We start from the raw sequence: 12618 nt of genomic DNA, 5'->3' as shown, positions 1-12618 counted from the left end.
CAACCTAAGTGTATGTAAACTTCCGACTTCAACTATTATAATTATAATTTATAAGTCCGAAAATGTATGTAGCAACTACATATTGCCCCTTTAAGTCTATCAAAAGTGTACGAGTTTGAGCATGTGTCCAATATTTTTGTTGGTAACGTAACGGATTACAGTTACCAATTATTTTTTTTTTGTAATCCCTTACATATAACGGATTACATGTAATCCGTTACTCCCCATCCCTGGTTGTCTGGCATTTCTTCTATGAGTACTACAATGGCATCGGACTCAGCAACTATGATGGCAGCTACCACGGTGCAACATGCTACTAATAGGGCATCTACCTCTAATTCATCCAATACAGTGCCTTGCAAAATTATTCATCCCCCTTTCCGTTTTTCAGATTTTTTTGCATTACAACCTGTAATTTAAATGGATTTTTATTTGGATTTCATCTAAAATTGGTGAAATTAAATTAAATAAATGTACTTGTTTCAATTTTTTTTTTTATAAATACAACTGAAAAGTTGTGTGTGCATATATATTCACCCCCTTTGCTATGAAGCCCGTAAAGAAGATCTGGTGTAACCAATTACCTTCAGAAGTCACATAATTTGTTAAATAAAATCCACCTGTGTGCAATCTAAGTGTCACATGATCTGTCACGTGATCTCAGTATATATACACCTGTTCTGAAAGGCCCCAGAGTCTGCAACACCACTAAGCAAGGGGCACCGCCAAGCAAGTGGCACCATGAAGACCAAGGAGCTCTCCAAACAGGTCAGGGACAAAGTTGTGGAGAAGTACAGATCAGGGTTGGGTTATAAAAAAATATCTGAAACTTTGAACATCCCACAGAGCACCATTAAATCCATTATTAAAGAAAGAATATGGAACCACTTTAAGCCGTACACTCCACAGAGTTGGGCTTTACAAAAGAGTGGCCAGAATAAAGCCATTGCTTAAAGAAAATAATAGGCAAACACGTTTGGTGTTCGCCAATAGGCATGTGGGAGACTCCCCAAACATACAGAAGAAGGTACTCTGGTCAGATGAGACTAAAATGTTGCTTTTTGCCCATCAAGGAAAACGCTGTGTCTGGAGCAAACCCAACACCTCCCATCAACCCGAGAACACCATCCCCACAGTGAAGCATGGTGGTGGCAGCATCATGCTGTGGGGATGTTTTTCATCGGCAGGGACTGGGAAACTGGTCAGAATAGAAGGAACGATGGATGGCGCTAAATACAGGGAAATTCTTGAGGGAAACCTGTTTCAGTCTTCCAGAGATTTGAGACTGGGACGGAGGTTCACCTTCCAGCAGGACAATGACCCTAAGCATACTGCTAAAGCAACACTCGAGTGGATTAAAGGGAAACATTTAAATGTCTTGGAATGGCCTAGTCAAAGCACAGACCTCAATCCATTTGAGAATCTGTGGTATGACTTAAAGATTGCTGTACACCAACGGAACCTATCCAACGTGAAGGAGCTGGAGCAGTTTTGCCTTGAAGAATGGGCAAAACTCCCAGTGGCTAGATGTGCCAAGCTTATAGAGACATACCCCAAGAGACTTGCAGCTGTATTTGCTGCAAAAGGTGTCTCTAAAAAGTATTGACTTTGGGGGGGTGAATAGTTATGCACGCTCAAGTTTTCATTTCTTTGTCTTATTTCTTGTTTGTTTCACAATAAACAATATTTTACATTGTGTAAATCAAATGATACAAACCCCCCAAAAATCTATTTTAATTCCAGGTTGTAAGGCAACAAAATAGGGAAAATGCCAAGGGGGTGAATACTTTTGTAAGCCACTGTATTTGTTCAATGACAACAGCCATGACCTCCACTTCAAGAAGTGTAACCATTGACAATTTAGGGAATACAATGGCGGGTAATACAAAATGCTGATTGTTTTATGAGTTTACATTCAGGATATTTGGTAGATATATTATTTTGCCACTTTGGTCTCACACTACATGTTGTCCTTGCTAACACAGGTAGTGGAACCACAAGCACGGACAATACCACTTCATGGGGCACCAGTGGCATGACCATGGTGAGTCTAGTAGTTTAGTAGTCTAGTAGATTTAATATATGATATATTATGTTAACACTTTATTTGAAGGGGTATACATAATGCATCTATATCACCTTTATGAAACCAATCATGACACCTTTGTGAATATTGCAGTATCATTCATAGCAACCTTTATTACAGATTTTTTACTCAACATCATTCATGAGGCCACTAAGTAAAAATTCCTTGGAATTATTGCAAATTGTCTAAGAAAATAATTCAGTTGAATTTGCTGATATGCGCCTCTTTTGCACCGTAAGGCAGCTTAAACAAAGAGCTCTTTATATTTTGTACATATTTTTGATGATTTTAAGTGTTTTTTGTTTTGGCTAAGTCATTTAGTGTTTATTGGGTATATTTGGTTGTTTTCACCCATGGAGTTGAAGGACTGATGGCAAGTCTACTTGTGTGGTTTGGCTATACCTAGCTAGCTAATGTTTGCAATTAGAAGATCTCACTAAGCACCCGTTTCTTGACGAACGAGACCGGACTGCATTTTGGAAATGGGGATGACTGATGTGGACTGATGTGTGGTGAATTTTCTTTGCGCTGTAGCAGCTTCAGAGGCATCACCCAAGTGGGTGCTACTCGTTAGTTGTGGAGGAGGACTAAGTCCAGGCTACAGAGATGTTGAGCTGAGGACGACATCAGGGCCAGCAAGCCAACTGCATCATCTGGCATTGATCATCTGGCATCACCATCATCAAATCATCTAGCCTAACTCCAGTGGTTTGTCAGAAGCCCCAGTCTCTGTCATAAGCGGGTACACTCTGTTGTGACGGAACTCTCAGAGCTGGCTTCATCACCATCAACATCAATTTCTTTGTTTTATTAATCTACCTAATTGTTATGTCAATTTACATTTTTCCTTTTTATCTGTTGACCTATTCTGCAATTCAGCTTTTAGCTGCAAATGTATAGCCTGCAAGATTAAATGAACCAATGAAACAATATAGCCTTCATATACTGTCTAACAATGTATCCCACTCATTATCTAAATTTCATTGATACACTGTAACCTGATTCATTTTCTCCAGCAGAGAAACAGGTCATACTGTATCAGTTGACAAGTCACATAGAAAAGGTGATCTTGTACAATGTTGCATGGGGCAGAAATGGGCATTCACACACAGTGCTACACAAATACCTTTTTACTGTAGGCTGCTGTTTTACAATACGTTCTACCCTGATATCTGATTATTTATTTTACTTATGTACAGTATAAGGATACTGCAACTGATAAAAAAATTGGTTTCCCATAAACTTTGCCGTCAAGTTATAGCTAAACACTCTATGGAAAATGGTACTTACCATTATTTACCGTCTACCATCTACTAAAAAGAACAGCTTTGAAAATTGTATCTAGTATTTTTTGCTGTTGGATTAAATGTTAGTTAAAATGACTTAACGGTGAGTCTGTCATTATCTGATGTATAGGTGACTAAAGGAAATGTTCTTATGGTATTTCATGAAAAACTTTTGCATGTATGACTCAGAGGTTAAATATGTATTCAACTCCAATGAATGCACAATGAAAGGTTCTGAACATAAGATAATGGGTATTACTCAGTGTTTTGAAAATACACCCCCTTACATCTGAAAATGTGCCAAAGTGATTGAAAAAAACTGTAAGTGAATACAGACAGTTTTTTTCAGTTCTACCACTGTGTACATAACCACAGTGCGTGTGTGTTGGTGGGTGTGGGTGTGAGTGTGAGTGTGAGTGAGGGGGTTGAGGGGATGGTGACTGGGCCCATGTTTGTGTCTGTGCATGTTGGCACCGAGGAATGAAGTAACTTGGTGGGAGAGATTATTTCATGATACATGTAGTCCGCTTTACCATCCCTTTTAATGCCTTATCTGGGAGCTTTCCTCAAGACAAGCAATTTCACATCAATTAGCATGCACGATGTCACCCTTTATAAAGCACCGTTTTTCAGGGAATTAGCCAGTTATGTCACCTTTAGTAATGCCCTCTACGTTGGTTATGTCATCCTTTATGCACCCTTTATTATGGAGTATGACATAAAAGTACAGTTGATCTGTGTAGTGCAGACTTTATGTATGCTGTATAGACTTTCTAAGTTGTACTTCATTCAAAGTCGGACCTATATTACTGTTGTTTGATTGTTTAGAGAAAGCATAGATAGATGCGGTGCTCAGTATCCGATCGTCTCTCTCTCTCTCTCCTTCTCTCTCTCTCGCTCTCTCTCTCTCAAAGATATCCTGTCGACAGTTCTCCTGTAACTACTCAGACTGCTACAATGTGTACATGAATATGACTTCTGTTTCATGCAACGCTAATATCACCTTCTGTGAGGTACAGTATACGCGATGCGTGGATTGCAGAATTTTAGAATTTGAATAATACAAATTTACTTACATTTCTTACACAACTTTTGCATGCTATAGTTCATATTGCATCTGCTGTCATTAATTCATGCCACACCTATTTTAGATACGATCTTCCTGGCCCTACTACTAAAAGTTTCACACCATTTTTTTAAGTCAGTTGCATTTGCAACAACTATACCGGAATGTGGTTCTAACTTCATCTTTTATTCCCTTGTTTAACAATAACAAAACATTTACATGTATTTGTTTTTAAGAGTGTGCTAACAAAATGTGTGTGATACTTTCTCAGCTGAAGAGACAGGAAGACATGACTTACACCGGTGGCTGCAGTTCCTCCTGCAGTAATGCCTGTGTCAACGACACTCAGACCAACTGTACCATGGGATGCTGCAACTCCACTGGCTGTCTTAGCTCTACCCTGGCCTCCATTTTTGGCACAAACACTACAACAGGTAAACCGTTTTTAGTTTTCCCCCCCAAAAAATGTACAATAAGAATAATAAGAAGACCAATGTCCTGTGGCCTACGATGGTCCACTGGTTTAAACCACTGCCTCTGTATCACATGCACTGTGTACCTCTGAGAGCATGGGTTCAAATCTGTCCCACTGCTCAAGCACCCTCTCTCCTCCTTACTTTCTTCTCTAGCCATCCTGTCTAATAAACACAAAAAATACCTAAGGGACTAGCCCACTCCATAAAAAGAAATTGGATATCTAAGTGCCCTGTATTATGATTGTTTTCTATGCTATTCTGCAATTCTTCAGTTTCCTTGTAAATTGTGTGCAAGACTCAATAAAGTCAAAATCAAACCGTACTATGGTGTCCTAAGTGTTAGAATTGGTGAGCCTGTAAAAACCCTGTCTTTTACTGTGAGGGATTCATGTTTACATGTATCACCACCACATCAATTGGGAGACTGTTACTGTATGGGGCTGAGCTATGTCTGTTGGTCTGTTGAACTATTAGTTTTCTGACAATGCATAGTATCTTATCACTATTCCTTTCATTTCAACACATCTGTAAAACATGTAATTTATTTTGATTAAATCTGAATTGCATTATATGAGCATGAAAGTACAATGCACTATGTACAGTGCAGAATTGAGACATGAGTCATCTCAAAGATACTTATTTTCTTTGTTCCTCCAGTGACTACAGTGATGATGACCACCACCACCACAACAACAGCAGCAGCCACCACTACAACTGCTGAACCAACCAATGTAAGAACTAGCTTTTGGGCAGCAACTTGACGTTCTCAGGTTGATGTAGGCCCACAACAGTACATTTCCCAATATGTTAGGGTACATTTATATACACAGTAAAGGGGCAATCTGGGAGTGTGTGTGTGCGTGTGTGTGTTAGAGCTGTGATGGTCATGGAATTTTGGATGACAGTTATTTTTTCAGGCAAGTGACCGCAGTCACCATTATAATAGTTTTAAAGACACATTTTCTCCTCTCCTCCGCTTCCGTGCTGCTGTTGCAGGGAGGGGGAGTTGTCTAGACAACCAAAGACACCTTGCTTGTTTCAGAAAAGAGCAACAGTGTTTAATCACTGAGTCCATGTTAGCACGTAAACGGGCTCAACTGCATGAATGCCCGGTAGTCCCGTCTTCATTGAGCTAGCTGTTTGTCGTCGGCTCTAAGAACCGGCTCTTGTAGGAGAACGCTGGGAGCCGGCTCGCATATCAGAAGAGCCGAATCTATTTATAAAAATATAACAAAAATTAAGATATGAATAATCAAAAGATTTAAATGAATAGAATTAACTAATTCAAAGAACAAAAAAATAAAAAAAATAATATAGGTCTAAATGCTCAAGCGCACACACATTCGTTCTGACTGTCTGCTCAGACTAACAGCCTCACCTGTTGTTCCTGTCAATCAGACACGCAGTGTCAACCAATGAACCAAAGCCGAGGAGAGAGAGGAAGGACAGCTGTGAAAACAACAGCTGGAAAATGAGTCGGAAGCACAGTAGCATTTGGATGCATTTTAATAATGTAGACAATGTTAGAGCACAGTGTAGAATTTGCCAAAACAAAATCTCATATTAAGCCGGTTCTACGCACAACCTACACCGGCATATGCGAACTGTGAAGCTAGCTGTAGCGGAGCTTCAAGAAACTAGCGGGCCTGCCAGTGATAGTGGTGGAGCCAGCACCTCCATACGTGGAGATGTATCCACTCAGTTAAGTAGGCCTACTCCGCGACCCATAGCCTGAGCTGAGGCCTAAACAAGACTGCACTACAAGGTAGAATTCAACATTTTATATGTTGAAGCGGTTTCTTGAGTCAAAGGATACCATAATCTCTACCCTGGCCATTGTCAATGCACCTGTTGATGCTCTGACCCAAGAGGAATGGGAGGTGGTGGAGGGAGGTGTGCAGAGTCCTGGAACCCTTTGAGCAGGTCACTGTGGAGATCAGTGGAGAGAGGTACAGTAAGCAGTTATTACTACATCATTATTTAATCCAGTATTATATATGCATGTGGGCAGTAGATGAGAATGTAGTATCAGTAGACAAAACATGAACCTGAACTAATAAGTTACTGTTCTCTCTTTTCAGCTTAGTCCTGTGTAAGGGTCTGCAGCGAATCACAACCAGCCGCCAGAGAGAAGCAAATGTAACCACAGGACATGTGACATAGTTGATTGACACCCAATGTTCATCAATGAACAGAAAGTTCCACAGAATGGAATATAATCATGTGCAATCAGAAACCGCTGCACTTGACCCCAGGTTTAAGAAGTTAGCCTTCACTGAGCGATTGATGAGGCTCTTTAAAGAATAACCTCAGCAGCAGGGAGGGACAGCCCCAGCAGTCAGCTGGCTCAGGCACCAGGGCAACAGGAAGAAGAGGGATCAGATGGAGCAGAAGCACCAGCAGTAGTGCCACAAACGTCTGCTGTTTGGATGTTGTTTGACGAGAGAGCAACTGGGGATGCAGCACGAAGGAATCCCTCAGCAGATGCCATAAAGGAGGTCTGATCCTATTTGGAGGAGCCCCTCCTTGAAAGATCTGCAGATCCTATGTGCTGCTGGAAGAACAAGGCCTCTGTCTACCCAAGGCTTACTAAAGTCATGACAGAGAGACTCTGCATAGTGGCCACATCCGTTCCCTCTGACAGGGTCTTCTCGAAAACGAGGCAAATAGTTTCCGAGAGAAGAAACCACATCAGCCCCTCGAAAGTGAGGCAGCTTGCATTTCTGAATGCAAATCTCTCATAAAAGCTAAATATGGTCAGCATTGCTGTGTGCTGCTGGTTATAGCATGGCAATAAAGGAGAATGAGAAAAGAGGGACCAGTTTAACGTTTTAAGTGGGATGCTGCAGTTTTGCACATTATTTATTTTTCTTTGATATGGTGCAATATTCTATTATTATGTTGTTCAGATTGTATTCGTTTTGAATTGTTACATTTATATGCACTTTGTTTATATACATTAAACAAGTTATACTTTAAATGCACATGTGTAATAGCATCTTTCTTTTTTACATTTATTTCAATTTGTGGGATGCTGCAGTTTTGCAAATTGTTATTTATTTTTCTTTGATATGGTGCAATGATCTATTATGCTGTTCAGATTGTATTCGTTTTGAATGGTTAGATTTATATGCACTTTGTTTATATACATTAAAAAGTTATACTTTAAATGCACATTTTTAATAGCATTATTTTTCATCACATTACATTTACATTTAAGTCATTTAGCAGATGCTCTTATCCAGAGCGACTTACAAATTGGTGGATTCACCTTATGATATCCAGTGGAACAACCACTTTACAATAGTGCATCTAAATCTTTAGGGGGGGGTTAGAAGGATTACTTTATCCTATCCTAGGTATTCCAATGCATTTTTAAATACATTCTGGTTAATAGTATGATTTCATTTCATAATTGAATTAGAATTGTTTTACACTGTCACGTCCTGACCATAGAAAGATGTTATTTTCTATGGGAGAGTAGGTCAGGGCGTGACAGGTTTTTTCTTCTTCTATGTTTTGTATTTCTATGTTGTCAGGGTCTAGTTTTGTATTTCTATGTTGGGGTTTTGTTTGGGATGATCTCCAATTAGAGGCAGCTGGTCCTCGTTGTCTCTAATTGTAGATCATACTTAAGTAGGGTTTTTTTTCCACCTGGGTTTGTGGGAGATTGTTTTTGAGTAGTGTATGTTTCAACTCTGCGTCACGGTTTGTTGTTTTTGTTCGTTTAGTTTATTGTATATGTATTGCATAGTTTCACAGTGTAAATAAAATGTGGAATGACACACACGCTGCACTTTGGTCGGCTTCTCCTTACAACAACCGTGACAGAATCTCCCACCACCAAAGGACCAAGCAGCGTGCCCAGGAGAAACAAGAATGGACTTGGGAGGAAATTCTGGACGGGAAAGGACCCTGGAGTCAGGCTGGGGAGTATCGCCGTCCGAAAGAGGAAATTGAGGCAGCTAAAGCGGAGCGGCGATATTACGAGGCACTATACCAGCCACGAGGCAAGTACAAGAGGCAGCCCCAAATTTTGGGGGGGAGATTGGCAGAGTCAGGTTGGAGACCTGAGCCAACTCCCCGTGCTTACCGTGGGGAGCGAGTGATGAAGCAAGCACCGTGTTATGCGGTGTGATATATATAACTTGTGTCGACAGGGTGCATTCACAGGCCGGTGCGATCTGTTCCCGCACCCCGCATTTGTCAAGCATCCAGCCAGGGCGGGTTGTGCCAGCTCTACGCTCGAGATCTCCAGTGCGCCTCCACGGCCCAGTATATCCTGTGCCTGCCCCACGTACCCGGCCTCCAGTGAGTCTATTCAGCCTGGTACGCCCTGTGCCTGCTCCTCGCACTTGCCCTGAGGTGTGTGTTACCAGTCTGGTGCCACCTGTGCCAGCCCCACGCATCAGGCCTCCAGTGCACCTGCCCAGTCCGGGGTGTCCTGTCCCTGCTCCTCGCACTCGCCCTGAGGTGCGTGTTACTAGTCTGGCGCCACCTGTGCCAGCCCCACGCATCAGGCCTCCAGTGTGCATTCCCAGTCCAGAGCTTCCGGCGACAGTTCCCAGTCCAGAGCTTCCGGCGACAGTTCCCAGTCCAGAGCTTCCGGCGACGCTTTACAGTCCGGAACCTCCTGAGACGGCCCACAGTTCGGAAACCTCCTGAGACGGCCCACAGTCCGGAACCTCCTGAGACGGCCCACAGTCCGGAACCTCCTGAGACGGCCCACAGTCCGGAACCTCCTGAGACGGCCCACAGTCCTGAACCTCCTGAGACGGCCCACAGTCCGGAACCTCCTGAGACGGCCCACAGTCCGGAACCTCCTGAGACGGCCCACAGTCCGGAACCTCCTGAGACGGCCCACAGTCCAGAACCTCCTGAGACGGCCCCCAGTCCAGAACCTCCTGAGACGGCCCCCAGTCCGGAACCTCCTGAGACGGCCCCCAGTCTGGAACCTCCTGAGACGGCCCCCAGTCCGGAACCTCCTGAGACGGCCCCCAGTCCGGAACCTCCAGCGACGGCCCGCATTCCGGACCCTCCAGCGACGGCCCGCAGTCCGGACCCTCCAGCGAAGGTCTTCAGCGATGGCCCACAGTCCAGAGTCTCCAGCGACGACCCGCAGTCCGGACCCTCCAGCGAAGGTCTTCAGCGATGGCCCGCAGTCCAGAGTCTCCAGCGGCGGCCCGCAGTCCAGAACCTCCGGTGATGATCCACAGTCCGGTGACACAAAAACGGAGGGATCAGCGGGCAGAGTGGGGGTAACGCCCTGAACCGGAGCCGCCTCCTCTGTTGGAGGATCCCCAGGATGAGAAGGTTCTGCTTACTGCACCAGAGCCGCCATAGACATTTGCACCCTCCCTAACTCTCCCTTTTTTTCGGTGCGTTCGGTGTCCGCACCTTTGGAGACTCCGAACGCAAATACTGTCATGTCCTGACCATAGAAAGATGTTATTTTCTATGGTAGAGTAGGTCAGGGCGTGACAGGGTTTTTTTCTCTATGTTTTCTATTTCTATGTTGTCAGGGTCTAGTTTTGTATTTCTATGTTGGGGTTTTGTTTGGGATGATCTCCAATTAGAGGCAGCTGGTCCTCGTTGTCTCTAATTGGAGATCATACTTAAGTAGGGTTTTTTTCCACCTGGGTTTGTGGGAGATTGTTTTTGAGTAGTGTATGTTTCAACTCTGCGTCACGGTTTGTTGTTTTTGTTCGTTTAGTTTATTGTATATGTATTGCGTAGTTCCACAGTGTAAATAAAATGTGGAACGACACACGCTGCACTTTGGTCCGCTTCTCCTTATGACAACCGTGACATACACCAATCATAGTCAAACTATCAGAAACTGTTTGACTTGAAAAAATACAAAACATATATTTTTTAAAGAGCCGTTTGGTGAGCTGAGCCGGCTCACTGAAAAGAGCCGGAATTCCCATTACTACTCTGAAGCTCTGTCAGAGTGATCATTGCTTTCTTGGTCACCTCCCTGACCAAGGCCCTTCTCCCCCGATTCCATGTTTGGCCGGGCGGCCAGCTCTAGGAAGAGTCTTGGTGGTTCCAAACTTCTTCCATTTAAGAATGATGGAGGCCACTATGTTCTTGGGGATCTTTCAATGCTGCAGAAATTGTTGGGTACCCTTCCCCAGATCTGTGCCTTGACACAATCCTGTCTTAGAGCTCTACGGCGGTTCCTTCGTCCGCATGGCTTGGTTTTTACTCTTTTACTCTTATGCACTGTCAACTGTGGGACCTTATAGAGACAGGAGTGTGCCTTTCCAAATAATGTCCAATCAATTGAACTTACCACAGGTGGATTCCAATCAAGTTGTAGAAACATCACAAGGATGATCAATGGAAATGGTATGCACCTGAGCTAAATTTCGAGGCTCATAGCAAAGAGTCTGAATACTTATATTTTTGCTTTGTCATTATAGGGTGTTGTGTGTAGATTGCTGAGGAATTTAAAAATTGCAATCCATTTTATAGGTCTGTAACGTTGCAAAATGTGGAAAAAGTCAAGGGATATGAATACTTTCTGAAGACACTGTATACAGTGGGGTACGAAATTATTCACACACTTGATAAAGATGAGCAATAATGATTGTATAAAATAAATAATTCAAATACTGAGCTATAGTGTATGCTTAAAAAAATGAAATTGCTCAGAGAAAGAGATTTGTTTTACCAGGTAATATTATTTTTCCAAAAACTGTCTGGGTCAAAATTATTGACACCTTTACCGATTCGATAACACTTTCCTTCACACCCAGTGTCATACCACATAATCATGTCATAACATGTCCTAACAGCTGACATAACTTGTCATATCCTGTCATAATATGGTCATACCATCATCATGACCCATACATTTACACCTGTTGTGACATATATTGTGTTATTTTATGGCTGGATATGACACCTACATAAAAGTGTCAAAACCCACATTTATTCAAATTGTTTTATTCGCTGCCAAGAAGTTTCCCTTCATTTGAAAGTTTGTTTCTTAAATCCGTTGTTGTTGTTGTGATTAATTCTTTACAGTCATGTTTTTTTCATCATATTTTAAATAACTTGTAGAAAATACACCTTATGACACTGTCAAGAAGCATTATGACCATCATAATAATATAAGCCAGATAGGCCTATCACGTACATGCCCTTATATCAGTCATCAGTAAAAAAGAGTGTCTTGTCCTGTTCCTGAAATCTGCTACTACATTCATCCCAGTCATCAGCAACAGAGCATTGGGGTAGGTGCTTGTCTGACATCAATGTATGAGCACTGATAATGGTAATTCAATATGGTCAATTTACAACATAAACATACTGTTGACATGTAGGCTATGCTGTAATGGAATGTTTTGCCTTGTGTGGTAGGTTTTGTGGGTTTTTACACTATTAAGTAAATGTCATTACCCGTCATAAAATAAGTAGGTTTTGTGGGTTTTTACACTCTTATGTAGGTGTCGTAACCAGCCTTAAAATAACGTAATATATGTCACAGCAGGTCTAAATATATGTGTCATGACAGTATTACAACAGGTTATGACAAGTTATGTCAGCTGTTATGACATATTATGGCATGGTTATGACCGTATCATAACATGTTATGACATTGGGTGGTAAAGTGTTACCAAAGATTTTTATAAATAAAGTAGTCAAAAGTTTAGTATTTGGTCCCATATTCCTAGTACGCAGTGATTACATAAA

The 12618-nt window shown here is 42.2% G+C and overlaps 1 protein-coding gene across 1 annotated transcript in view; it reads left to right on the top strand.

Annotated features, from left to right (window-relative positions):
• Positions 1–12618, top strand: part of LOC106605176 (uncharacterized protein YBL113C) — a 28949-nt gene that overhangs the window by 10977 nt on the left and 5354 nt on the right. Inside the window, exons 4-7 of the mRNA XM_014200558.2 lie at positions 1986–2044; positions 4287–4385; positions 4710–4872; positions 5572–5645. Of these exons, the coding sequence (XP_014056033.1) occupies positions 1986–2044; positions 4287–4385; positions 4710–4872; positions 5572–5645 (395 nt within the window). The remainder of the gene's footprint in view (positions 1–1985; positions 2045–4286; positions 4386–4709; positions 4873–5571; positions 5646–12618) is intronic.

This window comes from Salmo salar, chromosome ssa05, assembly GCF_905237065.1.
Source record: "Salmo salar chromosome ssa05, Ssal_v3.1, whole genome shotgun sequence".
Lineage (NCBI taxonomy): Eukaryota > Metazoa > Chordata > Actinopteri > Salmoniformes > Salmonidae > Salmo > Salmo salar.
This window is presented reverse-complemented; position numbering and strand designations above follow the sequence as displayed.